Here is a 21,639-nt window from a genome sequence, read left to right on the forward strand (position 1 = left end):
GACTGTAGGCTGGCAAACAGATGATAAAATGAGATGCTGGAACACTGGTGTAACTTGCTAAAGAAAGTGGAAGATTCATTACAGTGGCCAGTGGGTGGTTAGATGATGGTTTCTGGTTTATGAAGAGTAACAGAGAAAAGGGGTGGGTGGCGCAGTGGCCACAATATACTGATTTCCAGAGAATAACTGCTGAGCCAGTAGCTTTAGTTACAAACACCCACTCAACAAACAATGTGCTTTATGTAAACTTAAGACCAAGGATGTTCATCCTTTGTTAGTAATTATGCACCCCCTTTCAACATTATTGCTTACAGAATCATTTTTTTTAAAGTAGATATTTGCTCAGAGCTAATCTCAACAGGTTACAAAAATGTTCCACTTCATAGTTGCCTCCAGGAACATGTTTTTTGCTTGCCTAGTCTTTAATGCAAAACTGTTTAATAGTAATAGCACTAAAGATAAAAATTTGGGCAAATGATCCAAAATCCACCACTCAAAATGAATAAAGGCATTAAGAAATGGCAGGAAAAAAAAGGATACCAACATTTCCTATTTTATGAAGGAATGTTCAAGATATTTTCCAACAACAAATATTTTAAAATCTTTCTAAAGTTTCTTCCATCAATGAGACCTTGAAGGGGATTAAAAATAAAGTTCGTCCATTCAGCATATATCATAGTACATAGCAGATTTGAGCAGCTACTACCTGGGAGACTATTCAATGAGGTTGCCTTTAGAATACACACAGTGATCAAAGGTCCACACAAAAGTTGCGTGCTCCTCCTTAATGTGGTAGTTGATACTGGGAGACTTACAGGTATAACTTTGTGAAACAAATGTAACATGTGATGGAAGATATGGAAATTAATGCTGTATTAGAATTCTTCTTTAAATTAAAGCCATTTTTAAGGGGCTGAAGGCATCCTTTGTTTACCCTTTTCTAGTATTTCTTGTCTCCTTTCCTTCCCCTTGTCATCTCAAACAATATGTACTCTGTATACAGATGAGGTATTCAGCTTAATACAAGTCAACTCTTTCCCCTCTCTCACCTACATATTTTTTAAAATTATTCATAATAGAAGGCCAAAGAGCCATTTCAATATTTAACATCTAAAAAAAGTATTCCTATTAATGAACATGAAGATTTGAAAAAGCAGACAATGCAGATTATACTCTACTGTCTTTATTTTGAAAACAGACTGTGTCTAAATATCTCTTGGTAATGGCACTGCTCTCCAGTCTCTGAAGTAAACACAGCAACATTGCTTTATTTCCTGGTACAGATACATTCCTGTTGCTTGAAAGTTTCTGGGTTTTTCCACTGGTGATACAAACCTTCACAGACACTTGGAAATGTGTTTTTAAAGCAGGCCATCAGTACTGAATATAAAAGTTATGTTATTTCACATACATATTCATTAGGTATGTGTTTGTTTGAGAGTCCTAATGAAATCTGAAGCCTTAAAAATGCACTGGGCCTGTGGGACAGATATGAGAGCCATTTACATGAATTTAGTATCTGCTCTTCCCACATTCCTAAAATTATCAATATGCCTCTACAATAAAAACAGAGAAGAGTGTAACATATAACAAACATTTTCAAATGTGTTCCAGGTAGTCCTAGGACTAAGCAGGGAAGAGGGACCTGATAAAAGAGTCCTCTGCCCCAATTCCAGCATCAACCCAATTCCTAAGAAGAGTTAGAAAATCACTGACTGAGTAGAAGTCCTAATCTATGGACAAGATCACTGACTCATAGTGTGGCAAAGCCACTTGTTTAAATCAGAAAGAAACCTGGACCAAAGCCAAATCTACTGACCCCCAACACCCTATTGCCTTATATTTGGGATGGATTAAGGTTGTTGAAAATGGTGAAAAACTCATACTAGGGTGATACTTACAATTTCCCTATCTAAAAAAGTATGTGGAACAAGTGTAACATTTGCAAAATAATAATCTATTTAACATATACATACTTTAATGTAATGTGCCCTACTGAAGGGACAAAACTGAAAGACACGACTGACATAAAACTTCTAAGATTTTTTAGGAATGGCAGTTAATTTCAATTTATTTTACTGGTTCAGGAACATTTCTATAGTAACTGAATTGTATTTTGCTCCCTTTCATTAACTTTTATTGTATTGTAAACAGCCTCACATCAGAACCGTTGGCATAAAATAGCCTGTGAAGTCTACTGTTTGTAATGGACTGTGAATGATAGCGATTTTTTTCAAAAGTACTAAAATCAAGTATCTTACCAAGAAAGAAACATTCTACAATATTGTAAAATTGGAGGGTGGTATCTATTAACTCCCCCCTCCCCTTTTTTTTTTTGGTTGGCTTCAGTGGATATTTAAATGTTCCAAAGCCCCAAATGCAACAGCTGTTGAGTTTCAGGATATATGAACATAAAATACTCCGCTTGTATTTTTCACTGTTTTCTCCCCCTCAAACAAAACTCTTTAAATATATATTATGTTATTTCACCAGCAGCATGCTGAGATCTGGATTATTTTTCCAACATTAATTAGATGATCACTGCATGTGTTATGATTTGGATTTTTGTATCCAAGCATAGAACTCCCCCTCACAACACAAACTACATTCCCAGAGCAGTAAACAAATAACAGAGTCAGACTACAGTGTTGACACTTCAAAATGGGGATCTTCAGGTCTGAGTGCAGGAACAAATGAAGAGCCATAGTCAACATAATTGCATGAAATTTTAAACAATTTGTCCAAAGACAGACTTAAAGACAATTCAGTGATAAACTCTAGGATCATACCCAATGACTACTGCGCCGAGAAATTAGTAGTTGTATCTTTTTCCAGTATGCTGGATTAAATATGCACATGACCAACTGATTCAACACAGGGTTAAATCATTCAGTGATGCAAAGAAGAGTACTGTGAGATTTAAAAAAAAATTACTAGAATAAATGAATTCTAAAACTCAAGGTCCAACATACATTTTCCTTACTACACCTTTTTATTACTGTTCATATAGTACGTTCAGGTTTTGTCAAGAAACAAACTACCTCCTTAAGGTATCTCAAGTTCAATGGCACAACTAAGAGAAAATGAGAAAAACTAAATCTGAAATTACGTACTTTGATACAAGTAGTCAGAATGAAATTTTGTTCTAAATAGAATTTTCTAGTATTTAATTTTCTTTTCATTAAATGGAAAACAGAACCTCTAGGTTAAGGTAGATAGGCAAAGTCATTGCAGGAATTTTTCTCAGGAGATAATTGCAACCTATTTTATAGACGTCCATTCAGAGAAGGTTGTACTTTTTCAAATGAACTAAGCCAATGACAAAAAATCTTTATTATGGCCTTATTTCAGAAATTCTGTGGTATGAATTTCAAATAATATTTGAAACTATTCCTATAACAAGAGATGTTGTTAGTTTGGACATAGCAAACTATAACATCAAACTGTCCCACAAAAGCAGGGCATACATTTTAAAGTAACATTATTGCTCTCTTCACTTCCACAAATAAACAAACAAAATAATTGGATTTAATAAGGTGTGTTTTATTTTACAGTTATTATATTCTGAGGGATTAGTATTGTTTCTTGATTTGTTTCTCATAAACTTTGTGATATATCTATGTCCATTATTTAAATCAATCCTGAGAAATTAGGTATGGAAATACCTTTATTTTTATAAGTATGCATTTACACTATAATTATTGCTTTTAGAAACTATAACAAGCAGGCAACTAATCAGTCAAGTATATGTCCAAAGGACAAGAAATAACAAATGTTGGTGAGGATGTGGAGAAAAGGGAAAGCCTCTCACACTGCTGATGGGATTGTAAATTGGTACAGTCACTGTGGAAAGCAGTAGGGAGGTTCCTTAAAACACTAAAAACAGAGATAGCATACAACACAGTAATCCCATTTGTAGGAATTTACCTGAAGAAAACAAAACCCCTGATTTGAAAAGATAAATGCACCCCTATGTTTATTGCCACATTATTTACTATAGCCAAGATGTGGAAGCAACCTAAGTGTCCGTCAGGAGATAAGTGGATAAATAGGATGTGGTACATATACACAATGGAATATTAGCCAGCCTTAAAAAAAGAAAGAAATCCTGCCATTTGCAACAACATAGATGGGCCTAAAGGGGATTATGCTAAGTGAAATGGGCCAGGTGGAGAAAGACAAATACCAAATGATTTCACTTACTTGTGGAGTCTAAAAACAAAACAAAACAAAATGAACAAAATAACAGTAGACTCATAGACACTGAGAAGTGACTAGTGGTTATCAGGGAGGAGGGGTCAGGGTGGGTCAGTGGGGAGGATGAGGGGTATAAAGAGGCATAAAAATTATCAGTCATAATATAAGTTTGTCCCAGGGATTGCAGCACCGAATGGAGAATGACAGACCATAACTGCACTAGTGAGGGTGAGGATTTATAATATGGGTAATTGTTGAACCATTGTGTTGTACACTTGAAACCAATATAAAACTATACTTCAACAACAACAACAAAGAGTGAAGCTGTGTAGAAAATAGAAAGAAGGCAAGCTTGCACCCAGTTAGATCTGGGTTCAGATTCTGCTTCTCCTGATTACTAGCTATGTGACTTTGAATAAATTACTTAATCTCTTTAAACCTATTTCCTTGATTCAAAATGGCTTTAATGGTACTCATCACAGTTTGTTTACGGAATGTCTAAAAGGGTATATATTACATCAATCACTTTACTGTTTTACTGTAAAAAACAGTAGATTTTTACTAAAAATATGAGTTTATAGTAGGATGGTTCCATTTCTTGGAATCCCAGTAGCAGGCTAAAAAAATTTCCATTGAAAACTGAAAAAAATTAAAGTGGTTCATGCAAAACATCTAATGCTATGTAATGTTCAAGAATAAAGGTTTTCTCCTCCTATTGATTTGATCATTTCAGAAGTAGTTAATTTTAAAAAATGTTAATAACTTTTGCAATAATATTCAGGGAGAACTGAGGATGGGATTGGAAATTTGAGATTTTCCTTCAGGATAATTGAGGAAGCATTTTATTATTAGAGATTTTCAAACTCTCAGGTTTACATTGAAGACTACCTTGAGGTTAAAACTTTGTGATTTGGTAAAGATTCTGAAAGGGTTGTGTGATCCACCTAACTAGAGGTTTAGAATTATAGTTCTAGTATTCTCATTTGATGCCATCTTTTCCAACATTCTTATTTCTAATGATGAGACATATGAGACCTAGGGAAATGACTTGTGTACATATTTCAGCGTGAAAAGCTGGTTAGCAGTAGATCTACACTACCCACTCTTCATCCTAAGGTTCCCCAAGCTTCTTTTAAGAGCTTAAGGGTTTGCTTTCTGCAGTCCAAGGGGATCGTTTCACCTAATGATCTGGTCTCCAGTGAAGGTTTATTACTTTTTGTCCAAAATCAAAGTCTACAATTCTCTGAGGATTATTGTGGCTTGGAATTGGTATGAACCAGGCTCAAATGTATAGAATTGCAAGAATATTATTATTTATATATTTAGAATAATTTCATTTTTGTATAAAGATATGTATAAATTTAACACTGAGCATTTCAATTTGAAGAACACTTTGAAATTGCCAAATTTCTATTGGACATATTTTATATATCAAGAGAAAGTAGAAGGAGAGAGTGTCACTCATTTGGAATCTTTCTTCTAGGTAAATTATTAGCTGTTCCAAAATGCTTTTTAGAGAAAGATACAATAGAAGGTGTTTAACCACATCCACAGAATTCCTCTTATGTTGACCCTTTTGTTAAAATTTGTGTGCTTCTCATCAAAACAGAGTTTTTCAAGAAGAACCTCTAAATTATGCTTAGTTTGGTATTTTATAATTCCTTTAATAATGTAGAAATATGTGTGAAACTAATAAGTTGTCAAAACTGTGAGTTCTTTTACCCTAGCTAAGTGGATAATAATATAAATTATTCACTTAATATTTGCAACTCGACCACTAATATTTCTGCTATTTTAAGCTTACAGATCTCTCCTACTTATTCTGCTAAATAACTATTGAATGTAATACTTTATCCCCATTCCCACAGCTATAATTACTTCAAGTATTTGTTTCTAAAATATTTTAACAACTTCTAAATTGGTTGCCCTTCCAGGGTCTTTCATTTTCCATGCTGTTGTCAAATCTAATAACGGCACTCTATGAACTAAACACCATCAATGACTTCCTATGATGTAAAGGATAAATTGCACATTACTTAGCATTCAATGCCTGTCACAATCTGGCCCCAATTTTGTCTTTGTTCATCTAAGTGTCAATATCGTCCTCTTATATAACTACCAATCATAGCCAAATTGTGTAAAGTCCACGCTGTTTCAAGACTATTATATCTTGCACATGCTGTTCCTTCTGTGTGCAGAATCCTTCCTACATTTCCCCATATGGAGAACCTTACTAAATCTCTCAAATTTCTGAAAGATCCTTTCACTTAAGCAAAGGCTTCCCTGCTCCTTGCATTTTCAAAATTATTTTGCACATACCTTAAACTTTAATCTAATTTATGTCTTTTTCTGCACATCTGCATTTCCCATTAAACTGTAAGTGGTTTAAAGATACTGACTTACTCATCTTTGAAACCTCAGAGCCTAGCATAATGTGTGACACAGAAAGAGACATTAATTTATTGAATGAATGAATGAATCAATGAATGGGAAGATCTAAATGAAAGGAATCAGAAAAATAAAAAAACAAAGAGCCAATGAAAACTGGATTTAAAAGAAACGGATTCAGTCATCTAGTAGTATGTATAATATTCTATGGAACTACTCTATTATATCATATTAAATAATTATTATAATAAAAACCAGAAGAATGAAATACACAGGCATTAGGGGAAGGTTCACTTGGCTAATATTGCACCTAAATGTTCCTAAATTAGCAAACTGACTAATGTTTATTTGTTTTTTTTAATTTTACAATGTGGTGTTTGGACTTGGTAGGAAGGTGGGTGGGGGTAGAGGAGATAGCAGAAAAATATGGATGGAAATTCTCAAGCAAACTGTAAGTCACATGTTCCTTGGAGGTAATCTGATCTGTTTAGGGCACAGAATTCAGAACCATTAGAAGTTCTTGGGTTGGATGGATAATAAGAAAGAAATGCTACACTTATGGAATGGTATGAATAAGAATATGTGTGAAGAAAAAATACTTTTTAAATGGTTAAGTCCCATTCAAGGTTTAACGTTTCTCCATTATTAAAATTTGGCTTAAGAAAAAGAGTCATAGTTCTGAAGTTTCTCAGACACCCTTCATATTCTCAAATTACTCTGCCATTACTTGCAAATCCCATTCTTTTGATAAGCACTATAGTAAATAGGATAAATGAGATCAATAACACTAATATGGTTAAGAGAAAAAAGAGGTTAGTAATCAAAAGAATACAGGTTATTATTGATATCAATGTCTCATTCTTCATCTCTGATATGCAACTTGGAAACTACAATATTTTCTATGTCTTTATGGGGCAAATGCAAGAAATGAAAAACTTCTACTCTTCTTTACAAACATGGAAAATTAATGGCTCCTTTTCTATTTTCTTTGGAGTTGGCATGATTCATGTTGCATACAATTAGTAGCTCGTTAGTAACAACCAGGTAATTATTGGCTTGCTTTCTGATATTAACAGATGCCTCCTAAGACATTTAATAAATTTTTCATTAGTCTTCCTGAGAAAGCCTTCAGGAGAAAATAATTCTGAAGACAGCAACTCATACTTTCTTTTTGAACCACAAGATATTTTCAAAATCAAATTTTAAAATGTTAATAACATCATACCTAAATATCTTTCCGTTAAATGTTTTATTAATCTAATCAATTTAGTAACATTTCTCCCTGCTCTACACAAAGTCACCACCAGTATCATGAGTAAAAGACATTTCATTTACATGCATTTAATTTTGTATTAAGTTTCAGAGTATTACTCACCTACTGTCTGACATAATTTTTAACTGAGTAGGGGATGTAATCAGTAGGTTTTAATAGCCAACATTTTAAACTATGACTTTTTTCTCTTCAAAGACAAAGTCTCAAATGAAAACAGGCAAATACTTGATGCTGTTATATACTCACGTATCTAACCAAAAGTTATTTAAATTTTATTGTACAGTGAAATTTTAGTACAAAGCAATACATTCACAATAACCTAGCAATTTATATAGATGCTAAAAATGGACAGGTTCATAGTTACATGGGGAAAATACTGATTGCCACAATAAAACTTTCAATTATATCATCTAGGAATGTTGCAGAACATTTCATTATTGATTCTCCGAAGGAGATATAACTGCTGAATGCTAAGTGCGATTTCGATTTGTCAACATTACATTTGCTGTAATTAAAACCCTAAAGTGATCTTTAAATAATTCTTCACTCAAATTGCATCCTGATGCATTTCTTTATCTCTATAATTGGGATGCCGACACCTAAACAAGCGACTCATCCAATTACACTTGTCTTACCTCAATGTTCTCACCCTTAGAAAAAGCACTTTTAAAAGCTTTCTGTTGGCATTTTTAGTGAGAAGGATATATTTTTTTAAACATCAACTGAGAGGGACTTAGGCCAAATTATGAAGTGGTGTGACTTCAGTGACTTTTACCTCCTTTATTTAGCTTATATTTATTTATTAACTCAGTGGCTTCGTCCTTCTCAGGACTCCGCACTGGCGCACACCTGCAGGGTCTCACATGACCATCAGATGGTTAGTATTCCTCTCTTTTGCTCCCCTAGGGCTTTTCTTCTAGGACTACGACAGCCCAAGAAGAAAATCTGATAAGCTAAAATATACGAACACCTCAGTTTTATTTGGGACCTCCCTGAGAAATCTGTGCTTTACCACTTGAAGCTGAAAAGACCTAAATCAATAACAAAGGTGATATTAGGTCACTAAAGAGCCATAAATATTCATGTCTTTTCTTCATTCTGGGAAAATCTAATCTAAAAAAGCCACTTATATCTAAAATAGTTGGAGTATTCATTTGAACTGTTTGTGGCTCTGTTATATTCATGTCCTCGTCATCCCACGCCATTCTTCTTATCAGGCCTCCTTCTTCACTTAGTTCTTTCATTTTCAGGAATCTTTTTCTCTAGGATGCTCCCCATCCCGAATGCTAGTGTTACCTCCTTCATATCCAGTCACTTCATTCGTTTTATATTTAGAGTTTTTGAAGCTACTTACTTATAAAAAATAGAAAAGTGAAGTATTTGTAGAATGTTATGCTCATTTATACATTAAATATTTCCTGAAATATTACTCTAATTTGAAAGCTGTTTTCCATGTTAATTTCTATTGATGTTGATGATCAGATAACAGCAAATTTAATCATGCATGTGGCTTAATTGATAACTTTTAAATATTACTTCATTATCTTTAAAGAACTATGCTTTTACTTAGTATTAAAAAATAAACCTTCCAGAGGGGTGGAGCCAGGATGGCAGCGTGAGTAGAGCAGTGGAAATCTCCTCCCAAAACCACATATATCCATGAAAATATAACAAAGACAACTCTTCCTAAAATAGAGACCAGAGGACACAGGACAACATCCAGACCACATCCACACCTGCGAGAACCCAGCACCTCGCAAAGTGGATAAGATACAAGCCCCGGCCCAGCGGGACCCGAGCGCCCCTCCCCCTAGCTCCCAGCGGGTGGAGAGGAGTCAGCAGGGAGGGAGAGAGAGCCCAGGACTGCTGAACACCCAGCCCCAGGATTCCAGACCAGAGCGCAGACACAGTGCATGTGTGGAGTCCTGGATACTAGGGAAAAAGGGCGGCAGGACCGGTGAGCAGGTGCCTGAGGCTGGCGCCGGAGAACAAAGAAACGGGAGCAGTTTCTTTTTTTTTGGCAAGTGCTTTTTGGAAGCCTTAAAGGGACAGGGACCCCAATACTAGGGAAACAGGGCAGCAAGACCGGTGAGCGGGTGCCTGAGACCAGCGCCTGAGGACAAAGAAGATCGTGCTTTTTTCCCTTTTTTTTTTCTCTTTCATTATTGCTGTTGTTGTTTTGGTTTGGAGAGTGCTTTTTGGAAGTCTTAAAGGGGCAGGACAGGACACTTAGCCCAGAGGCAGGGAATCTGGGGATCTCTGAGCACTCTAACCCCCTGGGCAACAGGGAGCACAGAGGCCCCTTATGGACATAAATAGCCTCCCAGCCGCTCCCCCTCCAACAGGCCTCCACCATTTTGGAGGAGCAGCCCCAGCCAGGCCACCCCCACAGCAACAGCGGAGATAAACTCCAAACCAACCGGGCAGGTAGCTGAAGCCCTGTCTGCGCACAGCTGCCAAGCATGAGCCACTAGAGGTCGCTATTCTCCCAGGAGAGGAAGGCCACAAACCAACAAGAAGGAAAGCTCTCCCAGCTGTCACTCGTACCAGCTCTGCAAACTATCTCTATCACCATGAAAAGGCAAAACTACAGGCAGACAAAGATCACAGAGACAACACCTGAGAAGAAGACAGACCTAACCAGTCTTCCTGAAAAAGAATTCAAAATAAAAATCATGAACATGCTGACAGAAATGCAGAGAAAAATGCAAGAGCAATGGGATGAGATGCAGAGAAAAATGCAAGAGCAATGGGATGAGGTCCAGAGGGAGATCACAGATGTCGGGAAGGAGATCACAGAAGTGAAACAAACCCTGGAAGGATTTATAAGCAGAATGGATAAGATGCAAGAGGCCATTGAAGGAATAGAAACCAGAGAACAGGAACGTATAGAAGCTGACATAGAGAGAGATAAAAGGATTTCCAGGAAGGAAACAACACTAAGAGAATTATGTGACCAATCCAAAAGGAATAATATTTGTATTATAGGGGTACCAGAAGAAGAAGAGAGAGGAAAAGGGATAGAAAGTCTCTGAAGAAATAATTGCTGAAAATTTCCCCAAACTGGGGGAGGAAATAATCGAACAGACCACAGAAATACACAGAACACCCAACAGAAAGGATCCAAGGAGGACAACAACAAGACACATAATAATTAAAATGGCAAGGATCAAGGACAAGGAAAGAGTTTTAAAGGCAGCTAGAGAGAAAAAAGTCACCTATAAAGGAAAACCAATCAGGCTAACATCAGACTTCTCAACAGAAACCCTGCAGGCCAGAAGAGAATGCCATGATATATTTAATGCAATGAAACAGACGGGCCTTGAAGCAAGGATACTGTATCCAGCACGACTATCATTTAAATATGATGGCGGGATTAAACAATTCCCAGACAAGCAAAAGCTGAGGGAATTTGCTTCCCACAAACCACCTCTACAGGGCATCTTACAGGGACTGCTCTAGATGGGAGCACTCCTAAAAAGAGCACAGAACAAAACATACAACATATGAAGAATGGAGGAGGAGGAATAAGAAGGGAGAGAAGAAAAGAATCTCCAGACAGTGTATATAACAGCTCAATAAGTGAGCTAAGTTAGGCAGTAAGATACTAAAGAAGCTAACCTTGAACCTTTGGTAACCACGAATCTAAAGCCTGCAATGGCAATAAGTGCATATCTCTCAATAGTCACCCTAAATGTAAAAAATAAACCTTCTAGATTGCAATACTAGCCTTATGTCTACAAGCAAATACTCTTCAGTTTCAATTCAACTAGGACATATATATATTATAACTTGTAAAAATATTGCCTATTTTTTATAAAAACTATCTAGAAAAGTATGATTAGAGAAAACATTGACAGTGTCTAAATGATTTTTATGCATGAGTATACAAGTTTTAAATAAATATAACTAACCTTATTTCTTAATAGTGCCATAAGGAGTATAATAATGCAATCTTGAATTAAGAAATATATTTGATGAGAGAAAGTATATATAATGAATATATATACATTTTTTTTCCTAATGAATATTATATGCACCGGTAAAATAATCATTTGTGCTACTGGACCAACCTTTGTGTCTATGAGATCCATCCATGTTGCTGAATTCAATGTGATTTTCATCAGCCCAGTAAAGTCTATGATTGACATAATCTATTGTTAGCGCCATGGGTCTGGAAATCATGGTTTCTATGACAACACTCTGATTGGTTCCATCCATTCCAACGCGGCCAATGTGAGGAGACTCACAGCAGTCAATCCAATACAAATACCTAGGAAAGAAAATCAATGGCCATTTTGTTTACAGACACTCAGAAAAATGCCACACAATATTTCACTTATTTGCTCAGCTAGACCCAAATTCATTCTTGGTATCTTTCTGAATTGTAGCTTTTAAGAAGCATACTTCAATGCAAGCTTTTATTATGATTTTTATTAACACACAGTGCACTTTGAAGTACCCATTTTATTTTAAACTTGTTTTCTTCAGTACACAAACATATATATAGTATTTCCTCAATTATTAACAAATTATAGCAACCCTAACTCATAGACGTAAACCTTCAAATGCATCTATAATGTTGGAGGAATAACACGATTGAGATACACATTTTTCTTTTGGGTTATTAACTCTGAAAAATTAAAAATGAATTATGGATAAGTACATTATATTTACTTGAATCTGCACTGCTCAGTGTGGTAGCCACTAGCCAATTGTGACTCTTTAATTTAAATTAATTACAATCAAATTAAATGAAATGAACTGGGTTTTTCCTCATTCACAATAGCCGCATTTCAAGAGCTCAGTAACCATGTTGTGTGGCATCCATACTGAATGACATGGATACAGAGCACTTTAATCAACACAGGAAGTTCTATTGGACAGCACAGATTTAAATTACGTTATTGGGAATTTTAGAACAGACTATTTCAGAAAATGGAAAAAATAAACAATAAAATGAAGAAAGTTATATTTGTCCTAAAAGTAATTAAGTTAAAAATAAATATTATACCCTATACAATACAATGTAAGTGTGAAGAATTTACTCAAACATTTCTATTTAATTAAAATATTTTTTTTCATAATATGAAAAGTCACTTTATCTTTTTTAATGTTTCTTTTTCTATATAATTTAAGATTTTGAATTAGAGGATCTTTAATGTCCTTTTCACATTCTAACTCTAAAATTGAAACCGATCAACATAATTACTTTTCTCAGACCTCATCCTTTCTTTCTAGTAAGTACAGAGCCCTTCACAATTAATTCTTCATATTCAGAAGATATTCAATTAAAATAATATGGTACAAAATTATTCTATATGGTTTATGATTTATGTATTTAGCTTACATTTAAAATGGTCCTTAAAGAAACAGAGATAATTGTGTTCAGACATTTTAACCATATACTAGAAGAGAAATAAAAGTTTTCAGAGAAAAACATTTATCAAATACAGGGATAACATCATAGTTATAAGAAACATGCATTTTTGTGTTGACTTGAGGGGTATGTATAAAGGTAGGGGAATAGTGGATTATAAAGATAATTTTAAAAAGTTATTTGTAGCCAAAATATAATTGATTCCTAATTAAGCATGGAACTTAAAATGAGAAATATATCTCTGTCAACAACTAGACAAAGGTAGAATTTTGTGAGCAGAAATTCAAAATGAACTCTGAGAGTAAAACTTAGAAGCAAAATTGAGTCTGGGAATACCAGTCAAATTTGCATACGGCAATACTGGAATTGCTACCCAATACTGCTGTGTATCTATGTTAATTCCAAACATATTTTGAAACTCTCAAATCGTCAAATAATAATAGATGTCAAGCCCTCTGAAAACTGATTATTCTGTTTCTTTAAATTTTGAATTATTTTTGGTACATTTTCATTTTCAAAGCAAACATATGTCTATAAAATACATCTAAAAAAGCACACAGTCCATTCCTTTCTAGTAAATTTATGGAGGAGCACTTTGCTCTCTATACTAGAGATAATGGCAGTATAGATAAAAGGGAAGAAACTGAATCAGAAAGAAATAAAAATGCAAAGATAGCTTATCTCATTGAAATAAATCATAACATTCTTTGCCTTACTGACACATGAATTTTAGGAACATTAACATAGCAACTTTATTCCTAATAAATGATGTGACTATGCTAGCTTCTCTCATATATGTTAGAGATGATCAAATTTATTTGACTTCGCTACAATCATGTAATGTTTTTCATTATTGCATATAAGCAAATAAAAAATTTGAAACTGGTATTTCAGCAACTTCTGTAACATTAGACAGAATATACCCAATTTGGTTAATTAGAGATGGTATTTGTATTTCCATTGAACTATTTGTTCTACTTGGGCTTGCAGTTTTAGTTTAAATATCCCAAAAGTGGGAAAGAATCTTCTCCATAAAATGCTATCAACAAAGCACTGTAAATTATTAGATATGAATAATAATTTTTTGAATTCACTAAGTAAATTATGAATTTCAAATAGTCTGACCTCAATATATTCTAATTCTGGATCTAGGTCTAAATTTTTATTTATATTCTGAACTTTTTATTTAGCTAATCTTATCACCATCTTGGACCAAGTTATCAAGAAAAGGAAGAGGATATTTCATATAGTTTAACATCTGTTACATCCCTCTCAGTAAGTTTGGTAAGGGTTCCAGGCCTGAAATCCTCAACCTGCCATTCAAACTCTTCATATTGGGCACAAATATACTTCTCCAAATTATTTCCCACTACTGGCATGTGAATTTGGCTGCAGTTGGAGCATTTATAATAACACATTTTCACACCTGTGCTTTCATCATACCATTCATCTCCTTCCTGCCTCTTCAATTATGTAGATATGTTGATTCAGAAATAATTCACATTGCCCCCTCTGATCTCCACAAATTCTTCCCTGATTACTGTTAGTTTACATTTTTCAAGGTAGGTTGCAAGATTAAATATATTTGAGAAATGCTTTGTTAAACAAAGTAAGCATCATTGTTCTTACTGTAGAACTTTTCAGAGCCCTGAATATGCTGCACAGCACAGTGAGTCTCTAAGGCGAGCTGAGTACCCCTTTTTTCACACAGTTTCAGTTGTTAGCATTTATTTGCCTAGAGAAGTTCACAGGAGACACACTTTGGGAAACTGCTTTAGGCCTGCCCCGCCTACAGAATTTCTTTTACTTATCACTTATGGAATCGAACAACACATACCAAGCACATAGGAACCCACAAAACAGTAATGATGTAGATTCTCAAGCCCCAGAGAATCTGACTCAGTCAGTCAGTTGATGGAACATCTGATATACCCTAAACTAAGTAAATTGAAAGCAATATTTGAAACAATAATTTGTGGAGACTTTATTATGTACCAGATACTGCTTAATACTAGGAACAGAGAGGTAAACAGATGATTTTTGCTTCAAAAATCTCTGTGAATACTATAAAGGTGAATGTAAAACAAAGGAAGCAAATAATATAATGAAACTATTTTACCATGGAGGCACAAAAGAGTGAGTGACAATTTTACCTATATGTGAAGGTATGAAAGAAATTTTGTGCTTACTGTAGTTACATTCAAACCTACCTATGAATTCCATATAATAATGATCTTTGTATCTTTCTGATTTTAGAACAAAACATAACAACTGAAGATTTTAATGGTACAACAGGTCTTTAAGATTATGTAGCCTAGGCCTTAATTTTACTGATACACTAATACCATAAAAGACTTTGTGCTTTGTCCAAATTACTTTCATGGTAGTAATACATTGGAATGACTCAGTTCTCTACATTTATGAACTAGCTTTTTTTCTAAGCAGTACTATATAGTGTCTTAAGCCCTAAAAATGATTACCTGGGTTCAAATTCCAGGTCCTTCCACTACTTGCAATGTGAATTTGGATACTCTAATTAGCCTACCTGAGACTGGATTTACTCATATGTTGAAAAGGGATAGTAATCATTTATTCTCATAAATACACTGAGGATTAAATGAGATAATACAGGGAACAAACTTTTACCACTCACAAGCATGGAATAAGTGTTCAACACATGTTAGCTATTAAATTTAAAAAGGGGTTGCATTTCAGATGCTAAAATGGGTTCAGTGGAAATGTCAAATGGAAAGTTCCAAATTTCAACCATGTCACATGTAACGTTTCCCAAAGATCACATCTAAAAAATCTCAACCCCAATTAATATCTGTTCTTTAATTTACAACAAAGTGTAAACATATAAAGAATGTTTGCCTGCAACCATAAACACAGGTTTCTGTGATTCCTGAGAATGTCTTTTAATATTTTAATAGTTTAATATATTTTATTTCTATAAAATAGATTAAAATAGAAATCTGCTCTCACTTTTTATAATTTATTTCTTTTTTTCTAGATTCAGGGAATAAATTCAGAGAAATTTCTTTCAGCTGTAATATTATAATTTTGAAATATAAAATTGATCCTTCATGTTCATTCCCTAAGTGTTTTTGCCCAAGTATGGGAATATTGGTTTAAATATTTTTAGGCAAAAAGTTTTTTTTGTTCTTTGTTTTTTTTAAATTTTTTATTAAGGTATTTGATATACACTCTTATGAAGGTTTCACATGAAAAAACAATGTGGTTACTATACTTACCCATATTATCAAGTCCCCACCCATGCCCCAATGCAGTCACTGTCCATCAGTGTAGTAAAATGCCACAGATCCAATATGTGCCTTCTCTGTGCTACACTGTTTTCCCTGTGATCCCCACACCATGTGTACTAAACATAATACCCCTTAATCCCCTTCTCCCTTCCCACCCCTTTGGTAACCAGTAGTTCCTTCTTGGAGTCTCTGAATCTGCTGCTATTTTGTTCCTTCAGTTTTTCTTCATTGTTATACTCCACAAATGAGAGAAATCATTTGGCACTTGTCTTTCTCACGCCTGGCTTATTTCACTGAGTATAATATCCTCCAGCTCCATTCATGTTGTTGCAAATGTTAGGATTTGTTTCTTTCTTATGGCTGAATAGTATTCCATTGTGTATATGTACAAACTCTTCTTTATCCATTCATCTACTGATGGACACTTAGGTTGCTTCCATTTCTTGGCTTTTGTAAATAGTACTGCAATAAACATAGGGGTGCATGTGTCTTTTTGAAACTGAGAAGTTGTATTCTTTGGGTAAATTCCAAGGAGTGGGATTCCTGGGTCAAATGGTATTTCTATTTTTAGTTTTTTGTGGAACCTCCACATTGCTTTCCACAATGGTTGAACTAGCTTACATCCCCATCAGCAGTGTAGAAGGGTTCCCCTTTCTCCACATCCTTACCAGAATTTGTTGTTCTTAGTCTTTTTGATACAGGCCATCCTTACTGCTGTGAGGTGATATCTCATTGTGGTTTTAATTTGCATTTCCCTGATGATAAGTGATGTGGAGCATCTTTTCATGTGTCTGTTGGCCATCTGAATTTCTTCTTTGGAGAACTGTCTCTTCATGTCCTCTGTCCATTTGTTAATTGGGTTATTTGATTTTTGGGTGTTGAGGCATGTACATTCTTTATGTATTTTGGATGTTAACCCTTTGTTCAATATGTCATTTACAAATATATTCTCCCATACTGTAGGATGCCTTTTTGTTCTGCTGATGGTGTCTTTTGCTGTACAGAAAGTTTTTAGTTTGATGTAGTCCCATGAGTTTATTTTGCTTTTGTTTCCCTTGCTTGAGGAGATGCATTCAAGAAGAAGTTGCTCATGCTTATATTAGGAGATTTTTACCTAAGTTGTCTTCTAACAGTTTTATGGTTTCATGACTTACATTTAGGTCTTTGATCCATTTTGAGTTTCCTTTTGCGTATGGGGTTAAACAATAATCCAGTTTCTCTCTTGCATGTAGCTGTCCAGTTTTGCCAACACCAGATATTGAAGAGGCTGTCATTTCCCAATTGGATGTCCATGGCTCCTTTATTGTATATTAATTGACCATATATGCTTTGCTTGGGTTTATATCAGAGCTCTCTAGTCTGTTCCATTGGCCTATGAGTCTGTTCTTGTGCCAGTACCAAATTGTCTTGATTACTGTGGCTTTGTAGTAGAGCTTGAAGTTGAGGAGCATAATCTCCCCAGATTTATTCTTCCTTCTTAGGATTGCTTTAGCTACTTGGGGTCTTTTGTGGTTCCATAAGATTTTAGAACTATTTGCTCTAGTTCATTGAAGAATGCTGTTTGTATTTTGACAGGGATTGCATTGAATCTATAGATTGCTTTAGGCAAGATGGCCATTTTGACAATATTAATTCTTCCTATCCATGAGCACAGGATGTTTCCATTTATTGGTATCTTCTTTCATTTCTCTCATGAGTAATCTGTAGTTTTCAGAGTATAGGTCTTTTACTTCCTTGGTTAGATTTATTCCTAGGTATTTTATTCTTTCTGATGCAACTGTGAATGGAATTGTTTTCATGATTTCTCTCTCTGCTAGTTCATTGTTAGTGTTTAGGAATGCCACAGATTTCTATGTATTAATTTTGCATCTTCCAACTTTGCTGAATTCAGATATTAGATTTAGTAGTTTTGGAGTTGATTCTTTAGGGTTTTTATGTTTAATATCATGTCATCTGCAAACAGGGACAGTTTAACTTCTGCCTTGCCAATCTGGATGCCTTTTATTTATTTGTGTTATCTGATTGCCATGGCTAGGACCTTCAGTACTATGTTGAATAGAAGCTAGGAGAGTGGGTATCCTTGTTTTGTTCCTGATCTTAAAGGAAAAGCTTTCAGCTTCTCGCTGTTAAGTATAATGTTGGCTGTGTGTTTGTCATATATGGACTTTATTATGTTGAGGTACTTCCCGTCTATACCCATTTTATTGCGAGTTTTTATCATGAACTGATGTTGAATTTTCTTGAATGCTTTTTCATCATCTATGGAGATGATAATGTGGTTTTTGTTCTTTTTGTTGATGTGGTGGATGATGTTGATTGATTATCAAATGTTGTACCATCCTTGCACCCCTGGAATAAATCTTCCTTGATCATGATGGATGATCTTTTGCTGTATTTTTTAATTTGGTTTGCTAATATTTTGTTGAGTATTTTTGCATCTATGTTCATCAGGGTTATTGGTCTGTAATTTTCTTTTTTTGTGGTGTCTTCACCTGGTTTTGGTATTAGAGTGATGCATTCCTTCTTCCTTTACTCTTTGGAAAACTTTAAGGAGGATGGGTATTAGGTCTTCTCTAAATGTTTGATAAAATTCAGCAGTGAAGACATCTGTCCCAGAGGTGTTTTTCTTAGGTAGATTTTTGATTACCAGTTCAATTTCATTGCTGGTAATTGGTCTGTTCAGATTTTCTGTTACTTCTTGGGTCAGCCTTGGAAGATTGAATTTTTCTAGGAAGTTGTCCATTTCTTCTAGGTTATCAGTTTGTTAGCATATAATTTTTCATAGTATTCTCTAATAATTCATTGTATTTCTGTGGTGTCCATAGTGATTTTTCCTTTCTCATTTCTGTTTCTGTGTGAGTAGACTCTCTTTTTTCTTGATAAGTCTGGCTAGGGGATTATCTGCTCTGTTTATATTCTCAAAGAACCAGCTCCTGCTTTCATAGATTCTTTCTATTGTTTTATTCTTCTCAATTTTATTTATTTATGTGTAATCTTTATTATGTCAGTCCATCTACTGAGTTTGGACCTCATTTGTTCTTCTTTTTCTAGTTTTGTTAATTGTGAGTTTAGACTGCTCATATAGGATTGTTCTTCTTTTCTGAGGTAGGCCTGTATTGCAATATACTTTCCTCTTAGCACAGCCTTCCCTGCATCCCACAGATTTTTGTGGTGTTGAATTATTGTTTTTATTTGTCTCCATATATTGCTTGATCTCTGTTTTGATTTGGTCATTGATCCACTGTTTATTTAGGAGCATGTTGTGAAGCCTCCATGTGCTTGTGGGATTTTTCATTTTCTTTGTGTAATTTATTTCTAGTTTCATACCTTTGTGGTCTGAGAAACTGGTTGGTACAATTTCAATCTTTTTGAATTTACTGAGGCTCTTTTGTGGCCTAGTATATGATCAATTCTTGAAAATGTTCCATGTGCATTTGAGAAGAATGCGTATTCTGCTGCTTTTAGGTGCAGAGTTCTGTAGATGTCTGTTAGGTCCATCTGTTCTAATGTGTTGTTCAGTGCTTCTGTCTTCTTACTTATTTTCTGTCTGGTTGATCTTTCTTTTGGAGTGAGTCAGGTGTTGAAGTCTCCTAGAATGAATGCATTGCATTCTATTACTCCTTTTAATTCTGTTAGTGCTTGTTTTACATATGTAGGTGCTCCTGTGTTGGGTGCATAGGTATTTATAATGGTTATATCTTCTTGTTGTATTGACCCTTTTATCATTATGTAATGTCTTTCTTTGTCCCTTGTGACTTTCTGTGTTTTGAAGTCTATTTTGTCTGATACAAATACTGCAACTCCTACTTTGTTCTCCCTATTAGTCGCATGAAATATGTTTTTCCATCCCTTCACTTTTAGTCTGTGTATGTCTTTGGGTTTAAAGTGAGTCTCTTGTAGGCAGTATACATATGGGTCCTGTTTTATTATCCACTCAGTGACTCTATGTCTTTTGATTGGTGCATTCAGTCCATTTACATTTAGGGTGATTATTGATAGGTATGTACTTATTGCCATTGCAGACTTTAGATTCGTGGTTACCAAAGGTTCAAGGTGAACTTCCTTACTATCTATGAGTAAAATTTAACTCACTTAATATGCTATTACAAACACAATCTAAAAGTTCTTTTTTTTTGTTTTTCTCCTCCTTTTTCTTCCTCCTCCATTCTTTATATATTAGGTATCATACTCTGTACTCTTTGTCTATCCCTTGATTGACTTTGGGGATAGTTAATTTAATTTTGCATTTTGCATTTGCTTAGTAATTAGCTGTTCTACTTTCTTTACTGTGGTTTTATTACCTCCGGTGACAGCTATTAAACCTAGGAACACTTGCATCTATAGCAGTCCCTTCAAAATACACTGTAGAAATGTTTTGTAGGAGGTAAATTCTCTCAGCTTTTGCTTATCTAGAAATTAGTTAATCCCTCCTTCAAATTTAAATGATAATATTGCTGGATAAAATAGTGTTGGTTCAAGGCCCTTCTGCTTCATTGCATTAAATGTATCATGCCACTCCCTTCTGGCCTGTAAGGTTTCTGTTGAGAAGTCTGATGATAACCTGATGGGCTTTCCCTTGTATGTGATCTTATTTCTGTCTCTGGCTGCTTTTAACAGTCTGTCCCTATCCTTGATCTTTACCATTTTAATGACTATATGTCTTGGTGTTATCTTCCTTGGGTCCTTTGTGTTGAGAGATCTGTGCATCTCCCTAGCCTGAGAGACAATCTCCTTTCCCATATTGGGGACATTTTCAGTAATTACCTCCTCAAAGACACTTTCTATCCCTTTTTCTCTCTCTTCTTCTTCTGGTACCCCTATAATGGGAATATTGTTCTATTTGGATTGGTCCCATATTTCTCTCAATATTCTTTCATTCTTAGAGATCCTTTTTTCTCTGTGCCTCAGCTTCTTTGTATTCCTATTCTCTAGTTTCTGTTTCATTTATCGTCTCCTTTACCATATCTAATCTGCTTTTAATATCCTCCATTGTGCTCTTCAATGATTGGATCTCCAATTTAGGAATTCATTCCTAAGTTCTTAAGTATCTTTCCATACCTCCATGAGCATGTTAATGATTTTTGTTTTGAACTCCCTTTCAGGAAGAGTCATGAGGTCAATGTCATTTAAATCTT

The 21,639-nt window shown here is 34.8% G+C and overlaps 1 protein-coding gene across 6 annotated transcripts in view; it reads right to left on the reverse strand.

Annotated features, from left to right (window-relative positions):
• LRP1B (LDL receptor related protein 1B) overlaps positions 1-21,639 on the reverse strand; it is a 1,876,014-nt gene that overhangs the window by 218,223 nt on the left and 1,636,152 nt on the right. For all 6 annotated transcript variants that reach the window (XM_073241389.1, XM_073241391.1, XM_073241392.1 and 3 more), the window contains exon 60: positions 11,932-12,131. In XM_073241389.1, coding sequence (XP_073097490.1) covers positions 11,932-12,131 — 200 coding nt within the window. The remainder of the gene's footprint in view (positions 1-11,931; positions 12,132-21,639) is intronic.

Source organism: Manis javanica, chromosome 7 (assembly GCF_040802235.1).
Source record: "Manis javanica isolate MJ-LG chromosome 7, MJ_LKY, whole genome shotgun sequence".
Taxonomy (NCBI): domain Eukaryota; kingdom Metazoa; phylum Chordata; class Mammalia; order Pholidota; family Manidae; genus Manis; species Manis javanica.